General features: G+C 34.8%; 1 protein-coding gene across 8 annotated transcripts in view; it reads right to left on the reverse strand.

The window, feature by feature from the left end:
* The window catches only part of LOC111379184 (5'-3' exonuclease-like), a 25,035-nt gene extending 11,342 nt beyond the window's left edge, over nucleotides 1-13,693 (reverse strand). For 3 of the 8 annotated variants that reach the window (XM_023002528.1, XM_023002523.1, XM_023002530.1), the window contains exons 1-9: nucleotides 13,614-13,693; nucleotides 13,252-13,456; nucleotides 12,936-13,164; nucleotides 12,442-12,521; nucleotides 11,130-11,168; nucleotides 8,017-8,035; nucleotides 6,424-6,477; nucleotides 1,707-1,834; nucleotides 1,563-1,631 (exon numbers count right to left, since the gene is read on the reverse strand). In XM_023002528.1, coding sequence (XP_022858296.1) covers nucleotides 1,563-1,631; nucleotides 1,707-1,834; nucleotides 6,424-6,477; nucleotides 8,017-8,035; nucleotides 11,130-11,168; nucleotides 12,442-12,521; nucleotides 12,936-13,164; nucleotides 13,252-13,386 — 753 coding nt within the window. In that variant the 5' untranslated portion in view covers nucleotides 13,387-13,456; nucleotides 13,614-13,693. Of the gene's footprint in view, nucleotides 1-1,562; nucleotides 1,632-1,706; nucleotides 1,835-6,423; nucleotides 6,478-8,016; nucleotides 8,036-11,129; nucleotides 11,169-12,441; nucleotides 12,522-12,935; nucleotides 13,165-13,251 lie in introns of all 8 variants that reach the window. The other 5 variants (XM_023002529.1, XM_023002531.1, XM_023002526.1 and 2 more) reach the window with 5 other exon arrangements.
* Nucleotides 13,694-13,743: the final 50 nt, after the last annotated feature.

Raw genomic sequence — 13,743 nt, forward strand, 5'->3', positions numbered from 1 at the left:
GAGCCCGTCGAGCCTGATACTCGACATTTTCCGGGAAAAACTGCGATCTGATCGCTTCCTTGAGGAGATCCCAAGAATCAATTCGAATCCTGTGGGCCTGAATGTCCGCATATTTGGTTCGCCACCATAATTTTGCATCTCCACCCAAATACATGGTGGCTGTGGTTACCTTTCTAGCTTCATCTTCGATCGAAGCTGCTAGAAAGTATTGTTCCATATCAAACAAGAAGTTTTCGACTTCTTTTGCATCACGTGCCCCTCCATAGGTACACGGTTCAGGAATTCTGAGTCTAGGAGCATACTCGTGTGCGGGAGCTTGCCCATTGCCCACCGCACGTTGGAGTACTCGCAATTGAGCTCTCAACGCTTCCATTTCATCCTGCAGATCAGGAATGATTGCAGCAGCTTCCGTCATTGCTGCGCAAGCTCTTTGGCTTTCATCCAATTGGATGTGTAATCAACGAATCTCAGATTCGGCCATCTCGACTTTTTCCTCGAGACCTTCCACAGCATAGCACAACCTAGTAGTTGTCTCATCAAGCGCATCCACGCGCTGTTTCGTAGTACCCTTCTTTTGAGGCTCTACCACTTCAGTGGTGTGTGATGTAATTGGATCCATAGCTTTCTTATCGAGGGTCTTGAGCCGCAGCTCTGATACCAACTTTCACGGGGTGCCTTTCTTCTTGGCACAGAAAGGGACACCGTGCGGCAGTAGTCTGCTCCGCTAGACTACCTTCCGCCTTTTCTCGATCGCGTCGGGACGAAAGAAAATTTGATTGCAATTTTGTAGAAAGTTTACAATTGAGAATTTGAATACATTGAAAGTAAATTGAGCATTGATTGCTGAAAACTGAACATTACAATTGATGAAAGCAGAAAATTACAAATGCTGGTGCAGGGGGCGGACACCAGTGAGCTTGAAAGATTTTTGAATGACTAATACCCCCTATAATAGCATTCTGAACAAAAACCCAAGTGACGGGAGTAGACGTTTAAAAGACGAGGAATCATACTAATCTTTTACCAATATCAGAGCTATTTTACAATTAAAATAACTATTACAATGAAACGAAAATTACAACTCAAACTTGAAGTAATATTTACAATGTGCGGCCGAAGTTGGGCAAACTGCGGCTGCGATAGTGTCAAGGGGCTAAGTAAAGCTGCGGTCCTTGACACGTCGTCATCCCTTAAAACGATAAGCTCCCCAACTATATTATATCCACAAATCTACCAATATCAAAGAAAGTAGCAGCTCCAAGCAAGTAGTTTGTATCAAAGGCGAAGTATCAAAGTAAATTTTTCTTCATTCTTGTTTCTCCTGTTTCTCACTTTACAAGCAGTCAAAACGGATTCCAAAAACGAAGATCAGGTCAAATAGCATATCTTATGTGAGAACAGGAGGCCAAAAAATGGGAGCTAATAAGTTCCAAATATAGGCTGTGCCTCTCAATTTCACACCACAAGCAGCACCATACCAATATACCAAAATATCAGAGCTTAGAGCCAAAAATATGTCTGTTCAAGAGATTATCATCTATAAAATAAGCTTATGAAACTACCTTGAACCCTGCATTGACACTCTTAACAGCCAAGGTCCCAATTACATCATCAGCTTCGACACCTGGCACCTACTTTAAAATGGACATATAAATCCTAGGACCTTGCAACCACATTAAATCAAACAAAAACCATATGACTCTTACCTCAATCACTTTAATAGACATCGCCTTGATGGATGCTTTCAAGTACTGGAGTCCCTGAATGATGGTATCTGGTGTGGGAGGCCGATTGCTTTTGTATGAAGGGAAAAGGGTGTGACGAAAATTTAGGCCTACAAGAAGTTTTACCAATCAGCGATTGCTATGTAATTATTAGACATGAGTAACCAGAATCTTAAATCTCCCTCTGTTAAAACAGAGATAAAGAGAGAATCTATTGATATGAAATACAGTATAATAAGTTGTTCACTAAATACACACACAAGACAGATGAATTGAAATGAATAATCAGATCAAAGCCAGAAGTGCATATGGCATGAGAAATGACATAAATAAAAATAGAACAGATGAACTAAAGGAGAACAAGGAAAAAGATCACAGCAGCTGAAATCTTCTTAGATTAAAAAATTACATAGAATCAAATCTATCTGATATCAATGGGAACATACAAACAAGTAGTATTGATAAACACATTTAGTGAACAAAATTTGTCTTTAAGAACTCTGCACCGTCAGTAGCTTAGCCCATTTAGCTCATGGAGACTATGGACTAGATTGAAGACAGTTAACAAAGATGCAATATCAAACTTTACAGTTAACATATATTATAAGGAAAAGAGAACCCAAATACCCACATACTACTTGAGTGAAAGAGATAAGAAAGATGGGGAGAGAGACATATAAAACAGAGACAATATATAAACTAACAAAAATTTCCTAAGGATTATGTCTCAGAAAAAGTAATGAGGCAGTAGCTCTAGCATACGGGAATTATAAGACCTAACCAAAACTATAGTTCTCCTGCTGACACTTCATGTGCAAAAATAAAATACATCGATAAAGAATAATTAATGTAGTTACTTGTGATGCATATGCATTTTGGTTAGAGCAACATGCTCTCTTGATACCGCTTGCCAAAAAAAATGAAATCACAGACAATAAACCTTAAAACCAGATAAGATTCATACTCGGCATTCGATTTCAGTGAACGCAAGCTTTTTTAATTATGGCCAACTCTGTAAATTACAAGCATGAGAGATTTTATTTTCAGTACCATAACTAAAAATCCATATGATTTGACTTGCCTTACATAGCCAACAATGACAAATTTGGAAAATTCATGGAGTGATGATGGCAATGGATACTTCTGCATCAATATAAAGATACTGCACATCGATTGAAAGGGCTCCTAAGAACAAAGCAAGTGAGTCGAGGATGCCCTTTTCAGTCTTGAGCCCCTGTTTGGGCCCCATTTTAGAAAAAAATGCATTTTTATCCTTCTTATTTTTCACCACACGTTCTCCAATAGAATAATATTACACGTAGACCCCAAGCTTTTCCTTATTTTTTAACCACGCATTCTCAAAAAATCACTATCCAAAATACATTTTTCCCCAAAACCTATTTCTTATGGAGCCCAAACAGTGGCTGAAGTGCAATTGTTGTTAAACAACACCAAGACGTGCAAGACCAAAAGGCAGATTTGTTTAATTTTGGGGCATTTTGAGTCCTTCATCTGCACATTGATTTTGTTGAGCTTGGATGTCACGTTGATGTTTTAGTTACTGATTTTGTTCAAATAGGTGGGAAAATCAACGTAGTTACTGAAAATTGTTGTTTTTCAGCTTTTCTTGGTATATTTTTTATATAAGGGAATTTTTTATTTAGACTATACTAAGATTTCTGCTTCAATAAACTTATGTTGTGTGCTTACGCTCTAAGAGGCACTGGGAGTGTATGACTTCGCACGGTTAATAACTACTACATCAAACAAAACAGAGAGAACTCGATCAAACAGAAACCTAAGAACAACAAATAGTGCAAAAACAACCAAGAAACACTCCAAGAACGCTCCAAAGCCATACTAGAGTGCTTCCACCCTAAGAATAATTTTCAAAAGAAATTCACGAATACAATGAGCCCTATCAGTCGAGAGAACTCGATCAAACACATAATTCGTGTTCCTACAATAACAGCCAATGCACCAACCAAAAATCCGGCAATATATTGCTCACCAAGATGTTGCAGTTGGGAGAAATCCCACATAACAGTATACACCAAAAAAACCAAAGATGATCCTCACCCGAGCAACCAAAACTCTTGCTCATCACTAGAAAAACCTAAACTCAACAGTCTGCACTTTCATGTCTCTCTCATCCCTATGACCCATCAATATGATACCCAAGTTCCTTATTGGAAGCAAACCAATCCACATGCCAAAGCTCATACAAAATTAGCCTACAAAGAGAAACCACGATGTATATCCCAATTGCTCCAACCCATAATTACCTGAGCCCATTTACAAGTTATACCCTCATATCCAAAAGCCAAGCCCACTTTCAACAAATCCCTGACCTATTCAAAAAGCACATAACATAATACAATCCCATTCACCCATTCAAAATTACCCAAGCCCATAAGCATCCATTAAAGTCTCCAAAACCTAACCCATTCACTAAGAAAAATGAATCCAACCAACAAAGCAGCAAGGCAATTGGTGTCTTTTCTTATCCCATTAGCTTAAGAATCATTAGATCTCTGCCAAAAATTACTCTCAATGATAACACTCGTGTGTCAATCAAGGTAGAATATATATTTCCCAAGCAGAATAATTTTTACTCATGGATTTCACACCAAAGGATTCTGAATTACTACCCGACATCGTAAAATAGCAATTCTAATAATGACAACAGAAAACAAGTCCAACAGAAATAATAATAGGAAGGCCAACAATATGAGCCCAGCAAAACTGATAATGAAAGTTATTAAAGCCCAAGCCCAACAAGTCAGACCCAATATACCTGCCCAATCTCTAGAACTTTCCAAAGCTTGCACCTATCCAAACTCAATCCCACAGACCCCTCCATCCAAAATTAAGGCTGGGAGAAAATCTCTCTTCACATTTTCCTTCATCGGAGCAGCACAAAACTGGCCAACTGGTCTGACAAATCCAAGACCAAACAAACTTGTAGTAGCAACTCGTCTCCAAACGATCTTAAATCCTTTATCTTCATTACAAGATTGAAGATGGATTTTTTTGCAATGGAGTGGGTGACCACCTGGGCAGCAATATCATCAAATTCCCATATTAAGGCTGAGCTAATTACCAGATTTTTAATAGGATGAACTGCCTAGCAATTCTGATACCATTTCCATAGCCTAATCATGAAGTGCTTATTTCAAATAATGAATTCAATCCAGCCACCCAAAATAAACGACGGCAGGAGAACCCAGAGTAATCCAAGGAAAAGCCAACAACAATGTAGATGCCGACTGCTGTAAATGGAGTAATCCAACAGAGGTTTCAAGATAACCACTGCAGCCAAAAATCGAAGATGGTGCCGAGACCAGCACAAAAGTCTCTGGCCACCAACAACCCAAAAAAAGACTAAATCCCACGAAAAAGCACAAAAAGTTCTCACTGTCTTACAATTTTCAATCTCTCAATCGCCATATTCGTCTTGCTCCATTTATGCAGAGCATGTGTGTATGCTTTTTCAGGAATAGGTGTATATATACTGCACAATTAACGATTTTTAAGTTTTGGGGAAGATATCAAAATTTGGGGAAGGAAGACGACAAATTGAGAATCCGTGAAAGGAGAGGACTGGACGTGAAAAAAAAGATACGAAAATGAGAGAAAAATTCTAAGAAGAGGCTCTAATACCATTTCAAAATAATTGGCTGAATAAGCTTCACTTCGGACATCATTAAATTATATAGCTACAATATTTATTTTTTTTTTTTTTTTTTTTGAGAGGTAATCGAAAATTTTATTAATCAAACCATAATACACAGAAAGTGTATTATCAATACAAATCCGAAAGAAACGACATAAAATTGGACAGCCCATCTATTTGCCTAGTAGCCGCCGCATTAAACCAAGTATACAATGTAAAATAAAATAATTCTCTAAGTTGCTCTGTTGTTCGTGTTTGATCGTTAAAACAACGGCTGTTTCTTTCTCTCCACACACACCATACTATACAGCCCGGAATAAGCTCTCATGCCATCTTGCTAACCTTGTCTCAAAATTTTCTTCTCCATGCCTTCAACACATCTTCCATACGCCCTGGCATCGCCCAATCCATATGTTGCGATGCAAAAATCTCATTCCACAGTACAATTATAATAATAATATAGACAATCTTTGATGATCTCCGTAATCTTATTCAATCTCAATGACTAGAGTCATTGTATTCTCCCAAAAAGTGATTGTTTTTGCATATCTGGGTTCCATATTAAATGAAGAATAAAGTCCCAATGCACTTTAACATTATTTGGTCAAAATTTCCAAAAGTTTCCCACCCCATGTAAGGAAAAGAAGAGTAATGTATTTGATATTACTTATATTAATAGATCTATATGCAAACCAGCAGATTATCTCCAAAACCACAAGTCAAGTCATCCATTCACAAAGCGTGATGTAAATGATCAGTCATTTAGAATATTCGAAGGTATCCTCAGTGGTACATATCGAAATGCATAAACAGATCTATTAAACATAACATGTGCATAAGCTCTTTATTGAGAAAAACATTTCCCTATACAGTAAACCACCTCAATAAAATGCATTAGTTTGATCACATTAGGCTCTAAATTGTTTAGAATGTGGGATTAATTTTATCCGAATTATTAGTCATAAGAATACGGTCGATAGTGTTTTTCCAACACTATACACAACTTCAGATTACATAGCATACCTTTTGCAACATAACTTTGTTTGGATGAAAGAGAAGTGTGACCGTATGGAACTCCTGAAAGGAAAAACTTTGTTTTATCAAAACATTCTTCAAAGAAGTGTGCTCATATCCATACCCATCTAATTGCAAATATCAGGCAAAACATTAGAAGCACACATTACCAATTTACCACATATTACTGGAAGGACCAAAACCATTGGAAGAGAATATTGAGAGACATTTTACATGAACATTGGGTTTTTTTTTTTTTTTTTTTTTTTTTTTTTTTAAAAACTTTTTTCCCTTTTTAAAAAATTTTTTATAAAGTACTTTTCACCTTCTAGACAAGTCATCACATAATGAATAATTGGCAAAGATTATGTGTTGGACAAATACAACATTAAAAAAAAAAGGCTTAATATTGCGCTTTCTTGAATTTCCTCCAACAATTCAAGCATAAAATCACTTGTGAAACAGATTAAGATAATATTAAGAAACAAAGATCCTGGGCAAATAAGATCAGATACTTAATAGATAAAGTCACACTATTACGTCATTCTTCTATATTTGCGATTTGTCCAAGGTCAAACTTCATCATCTTATCAATAAAACAAGGAATCTTAACTTACAGATATAAAATATGCTCATCTTAAAAGTGGCCTCACAAGATGTTCCTATTCCTCTCAAAGTACATATTCGGAATCAAAATATGATACTCCAACAAATTGTCCAAACATGCAATTCTAAAATGTCTCTCCTTCAAAATGTACCCATTGCATCTAAAATAAACATTTGCAATAATAATATGACACTTTAAACAATGATGACAAAAAAGCATGTTTAGAATAATATGAACTAACTCGACAATAGAAGAAAACAGCAAAACATGCACAAGCCTTGGACAAGAATGATGCCGTGGTCCAATCCTTCTTTTCTTAACATATCAAAGAGGTAAAAGAATTAACAGGGGTCAGAATTAGTTGTGCATATTATCTTTCAGGTAGTCATTTCGATCAGTATTAGTATATTATTCAATCTGAAAAATTCAAATCCATATAAAAAAAAATAAGGGAATAAGCGACTGGTAGACATCTTTCATCTTGAGTTCCGATGCTCAGTTGAAATACAACATAATGATTGTATCACTCTTCTGCAAACTTCTATGATGTTTGACTCTTTCAATAAACAAATGGTAATTTATGAATATTTCAGTAATCAAGTCCACAAGTACATGAACGATTCCTTATGTCCATTATTCCACAGTATAAGTGAACATCCAAATGCTTCATTGAACAGCCAGCAAGATGAAAGATCGACATTGTATGTGCTAGGCACTAGATGATTAGAAGGACAGCCATTTGTCAGCAAACAGAGGACGATACAAAAACCTACAATCACCTAGGGGTATAGGAAAACATTCTCGACAACATTCAACTTGAATCCCTCAATTTTCTCACTAAATTTTCTCTAAGTTAACTCACATATATAACTGATTACATGCATAGCATGGCAATAATTATAGCACAGGCAAAAATAACTGTAGGAGAAAATTAGTGACTAGAATTGAAAGAGATGAAAAAATAGAGAAAACAAATTTAAACAAGTATAACTTACCATTGTGATCAAAAATCACCTGCCGAGTAAGCACATGAACACAAAAAACAGAGAAAAGAATAAATGTTAAGAGTGTGATTTTGATAGTTTTGTTGCATAAAGATGCTAGACGTGATTAGGGATGAAAAATAAAAAATTAAATGCAGATAAAAAAGAGAATAACAATTTAATAAAACGGTGATTTCAAGTGGAGATATCAATTGCAGAACTCTTATAAGAAAAGTAACATTTTTCATAAGTATTTGATCTTTAACTAGACCAAACTATTACTCAAACCAAATCCTTGCCTAAAATTTTGAACTTTATTTCTTGCTCACATCATTCAATCTAATAATTATATCTTCAGTTTTCTTTTCTGTACCACTCTTCATTATCCATAGTGCTGAGGTCCATCATGTGGTAATTTATAACAGCAACTGCACAGTAAAACTTCTATTTCCTGTCTAGTTCTTGTAATGCAATTATCAACGAAAAATAAAATTACTCTGGGGAAAATCACTCGCATTAACCCCAGAATTACATTGTCTCCCAACTATTTGCTATTATCTACTTCTTCTAAAGCTAATACATTAGGTCATCTCCTAAAATCAATCACTTCTTGTCAATTAGAGATGTTCACTTGCATTAGGAGTTTTAAATTCCATCCTTCAAAAGACCAGCTAAAATCTCAACCATCTGCTCTTCCATTGTTCACTCACAAGGATAATTGATGTATTCAATTAACATGTTAATTATATTCTGCAAGTGAGCAACTGCGATGACAGTATTAACTGGGCTTCAAACAGCCTTGTTGGGAATTCCTTCAACGAGACTGATTACAAGATTGGTTTGGCTACAGCTGCGTGTAATTATGGGGGGAAAAAACTAAAGGACACATTAGGGTATTAAAATGTCATCTCATTGCAGAAGTAGTTCAATGCAGAATCTACTCTTTCAGAAAGATTCAGCATGCTGTTACAGGATGGCTCAAAAAGCCTGGATGCTCCACAAAATAATTTTGATACAAGTGATTGATTCCCAGTAAAAGTAACTTTGTGCTTCCAAAATAAGCCACAAGATTAGTAGCTTTTATTTTATTCCATTTTTTTTTTGGTGGGTTGGGGGGGTTTGGGGGGGGGTGTTAACGTGCTAATATATCATTGCTTACTATGCTTTGTGATTTATTCTGCTTGTATTTCCTTGTACTTCTTTTCATTTAGGTGTTGTTTGAGCCCCATTCTTTTCAAAAAAATGCATTTTGCAATAGTATTATAATGGAAAATGTGTAGTTAAAAATTAAAGAAAAGTTTCGGGTTTGTATGTAATATTATTTTATTGCAAAATGTGTGGTTAAAATTGGATCTGATCACTATTCAATAATGCATTTTGATGGAAAAATGGGGCTCAAAGAAGGGCTTACTATCACTTTTTGGACTTGAAGAGTTTAATGCCCTGAAAATTTTATAGAATAAAATTTATTTTTTCTATATGCTATATATTTATATTTTGAAATAGTTTAATTTAAATTTTATTTTGGCCAAATAATTAGATTTTGATAGAGAGAAAATAAATGTATTGATATTGGATTCTTTTTGTAGCTCATATTTAATTAGAAGTCTTCAACACCTGAAAAAGTTATTTTTGGATTAGGCTACATCAAGTTAAGTCCGATTAAAAGAATAATAAGTTAATAGAATTGGTGGAGGCTTGGAATATTAATTAAGTAAAATTCTTTTCTTCTTTTAATTCCTACCCCCACTTGATTTTTTTTTTTTATATGAAAGCAATACTTGAATACAATTCAAATTCTATTATTTGAAACCAATTCTTATTCAAATTCCTTATCTTACACAGTTTTTCAATTCTAATTATATACAAACTCAATTGATAATTTCAAATATAAATACACACAGAAAATAAAGAGAGCTATGGTAGCAAGAGAGGAGACGAAAAAGTATAGAAAAATAAGAGGAGTATTTTTACGTATCAGATTTTATTCTTTCCACCTTTCAAAAATCAAGGTAAGATACTTTTGAGCAAGTGATTTGTTTCCATATACTTTTATATTCACTTAAATATGCATGAATTGGCAGTGGATTTTAGGGTTCTTTAGAAAGAGGGGTGAAATCCTTAGATAATTTAAGAGGACCTAAGATGAGCGTGTCGCTTGGTCACCAATATACTCCATTAAAGAAGAGTGGTATGAAGGGTAGCTGTTATTGTTATATAATTATTTATGAAAACTACATGTATCTTATTGGATATTTTTAATTACTCACTTTTACAATAATTTTAAAAGTTAATTCGGGTATTTGGAACTGCAGCAAAATGGTGATACAGGCTGTCAAGTGGATCGAATAAAAGAATAAAAAAATATTAAATTTTTCTATCTTTACATTTATTAGTTGGTTTAAAGTTCAAAATCATGTTATTTAATTGGTTAGTTGAACATATTTATTTTTTAAAGATACAATTTTCATGTTTAGTTTAAGTTTATGATATTTCAATTATTTTATTTTTAAAGAAATTTATTTTTATTGTTCCACCTTTAATATAAAGAAAAGAAAACTTTTGCTAACACTTCAAGATTTAAGAAAATTCAGGGTGTTACAAAGAGTGTATTTTACTCGTGGATTAGTTAGTTACTCATCTTCCTGTTGTTTCCTCCTTTTGGCTTTTGAGTTTTGCCCTTCTCAATGCCCTAGCTTAGGGTATATCAAACCATATACTCATAAAAAGGATCTACGAAGTCGTACAATATTTCATTTTTCACCTGGTTTTTTTGTACAAATACTGGAAACACAATCTTTTGGCTCATAGTTTCAACCTTACAATTAGTGCAACAAGTAATATAGTCGAGCTCTTTTCATTCGCACTTCTTTTGTTGCGTGCGTGTGTGGAGGAAGGTGGTAGCAAGGGAGTATAATACTATTAGCATGTTCGTAATTATACATTTTCATTATAACTTGTATCAACTTAGAACTATTTTGAATTTAATGGTAAAGAGAGAACTTGAAAGTTTAAAGCTAAATGCGTGATGTTAAAGAACTAGTATGTGATAGAGAGAGTGATCATGATAAAGAATCCAATTTATTTTAACATGATAGACTCACACGGAAAAAAAAGACTCATACCGCCACATGCGAAGGGATGAATTCCAAGACATCAATTATCTGCAACAAAATATATAAAGGTAAATTTAAATCTAGTAACTACTGGATTAACAGGAGAGAATAGATTTAAATTCCAAAAAGATAAAGCATAGTTCATGGAGACAAACACCACTAATTTGAGACAATACTTCATGGAGTCCAATACTTTTGGATCAACTGAGATAACAAACAAATAAACCCCTAAGCTCGATTTTGCTCAACAGATTTGAGAGGAAAAAGAATTTCTAGCAAATGAAAATGGATGACCATCTAAAACTAAGCCTTTCGAATGCATGTAATGCATCTTGAGTTTTTTTATTTTTAAGCAATCAAAAATGCAATCTTGGTGGTTTTTAGCTCCACCAGGAAAGATCGATGAGGATTCGGATTCCCTAACCGTATATATAAAATCAAACTCACGAGACAAGAGGAGGGAACCTGACCTCCCAAAAGCAAAATAAAGCAACATATGAAGGAATGAAATAAAAAGGAGTACTACTTCCTATACAAAAAGAGCAAGTGGTAATCAAACTAGCATCCTCTAATATTAGAAAGTCCGTAGACTCTGTGGTAGGTCAAGAGGTCCATATTCCTGGTAATGGCGCTGATCCCAACCCTTGGATACAAGTATACCTTACTATGACGCAGCAATGCAGGTGATTCAAACTCATTTCTGGGTTCATTAATGTCTAACATGGGGACATTTTTATGACCATTTTTGAGCTATATGCATCAATATTCAACATTTATCTATTGCATCTTTCTTACATGATTGAGTAGAACACTAATCAGGGAACACAATATCCAGCTGCTTCAGCAAAAGTCATTTATTAGCAAGAGGTTTTCCTCAGTTATTTTGCATTATCATTTGCAGATAAATATGTAATCTGCAGGCATTTCATAAGACAGAGAAGTTGAGAAGTCTAGTAAACAGGTATTACTAGAACCATGTAAACAGAATACTTTTGGACATTTTGGACATCACTCCACGAGATCAGTATAAAAAGTTATATATAAGTAAAAGTCAGGGAACACAATATCCAGCTGCTTCAGCAAAAGTCATTTATTAGCAAGAGGTTTTCCTCAGTTATTTTGCATTATCATTTGCAGATAAATATGTAATCAGCAGGCATTTCATAAGACAGAGAAGTTGAGAAGTCTAGTAGACAGGTATTACTAGAACCATGTAAACAGAATACTTTTGGACATTTTGGACATCAATCCATGAGATCAGTATAAAAAGTTATATATAAGAGCAAGGACAATATCATGAATGTAAAAAGTCAGAGCTTACAAGAGACAGGGCTGTAAAAATGGTTAGGACCCAATCCCCATTTCCATCAGCATCTGAGAGGTGGCCATGGTGCAATTTAGCTATTCAGGAATTCATAAAATGAATCAATACTTGAGAAAAATAAATTGCTAGGGACATAAAGGATGGTTAAAATAATAAAATAGTAAATATCGCCCTCTAAACAATATTCCTTGATTAATAAGTAACAGTTTCCCAGTGGAAAGTACAAGTTGATAATCAGATACGTAAAACAAGTGAAAGAGTAAGAGTTGTTGACATTTTCTGAAATCTCTCGTAGAACAAGCACTGTCCTTATGCAATCTTTTGGGTCCATGAGAACTGAATTTAGCAAGGAGTACAATACCATAGTATTCACATCCATACTGATAATAATGCAAATGAAACGTACAATATGGCAAGTGAAACTACATTGCTCATAACAGAAGACCTTTAACCATTACTTGAATGAATTCGGAATAGACAGTTTGACATACCAAGAAGCTTGTAGTACGCCCTATAAATGATTGATGTTCCATCAATAAGCATAACTCTACCATTTGAAGAACTGTGGTTCGCTAATCCATCTCCTCGGTCAGCTGAATCAAAAATTGCATCTTGAGCTAGTGTTGCACTTTCAGCAGATGTACTTATACCATATGAAGAAACTCTCCGTACAACTTTACACCAACCAGAACTCAAACTACAACACACTCTACCAAATCTCTGAATTGCAAAAAATTAAACAATTCAATGAGTTAGAAATGTCAAAATAAACCGAGCATGGTGGTCAATGTTAGAAATATACTTTACATTTTTAAACAGCACATTTGAAGAATAGCTGGTACGTGGTCTTGCGAAACTAATCAGCTCGTTAGAAGCTCTTCGAGTCGCCAAAAAACTGTTTGCAAAACAATAAAGAGTTCGCTGAAAGGAGTAGCACGCCATGAGTTCATATCAAATTGTTCTCCAAATTCCAGTTCAATGTTCTGCTAAATGCATAATTCAGAAGGAGAGCCTGCAGTAGTACAAACAAATACCTGAGATTTTGAATTTACACCTAGAAATGAAAAAGAACTACGAAACTCAAGAAAATGTCATCAAAATTCATTTCCTATATACAAATTTGAACGGATTATTTGAGTCACAAGCCAAGGGTTTGATAGATAGAGGACCTGATTACTGGCTACTGATTTTGTGGGTCTTGTTCCATGTATGCCATCTAAACCGGCTTTTCTTAACCGTCGTTATTAATTGGGCCGGTCGTATGGGAAAATTCATAACGCCTTTTGATAGCAATTTTGC

This window comes from Olea europaea, unplaced genomic scaffold (genome assembly GCF_002742605.1).
Source record: "Olea europaea var. sylvestris unplaced genomic scaffold, O_europaea_v1 scaffold1942, whole genome shotgun sequence".
NCBI lineage: Eukaryota > Viridiplantae > Streptophyta > Magnoliopsida > Lamiales > Oleaceae > Olea > Olea europaea.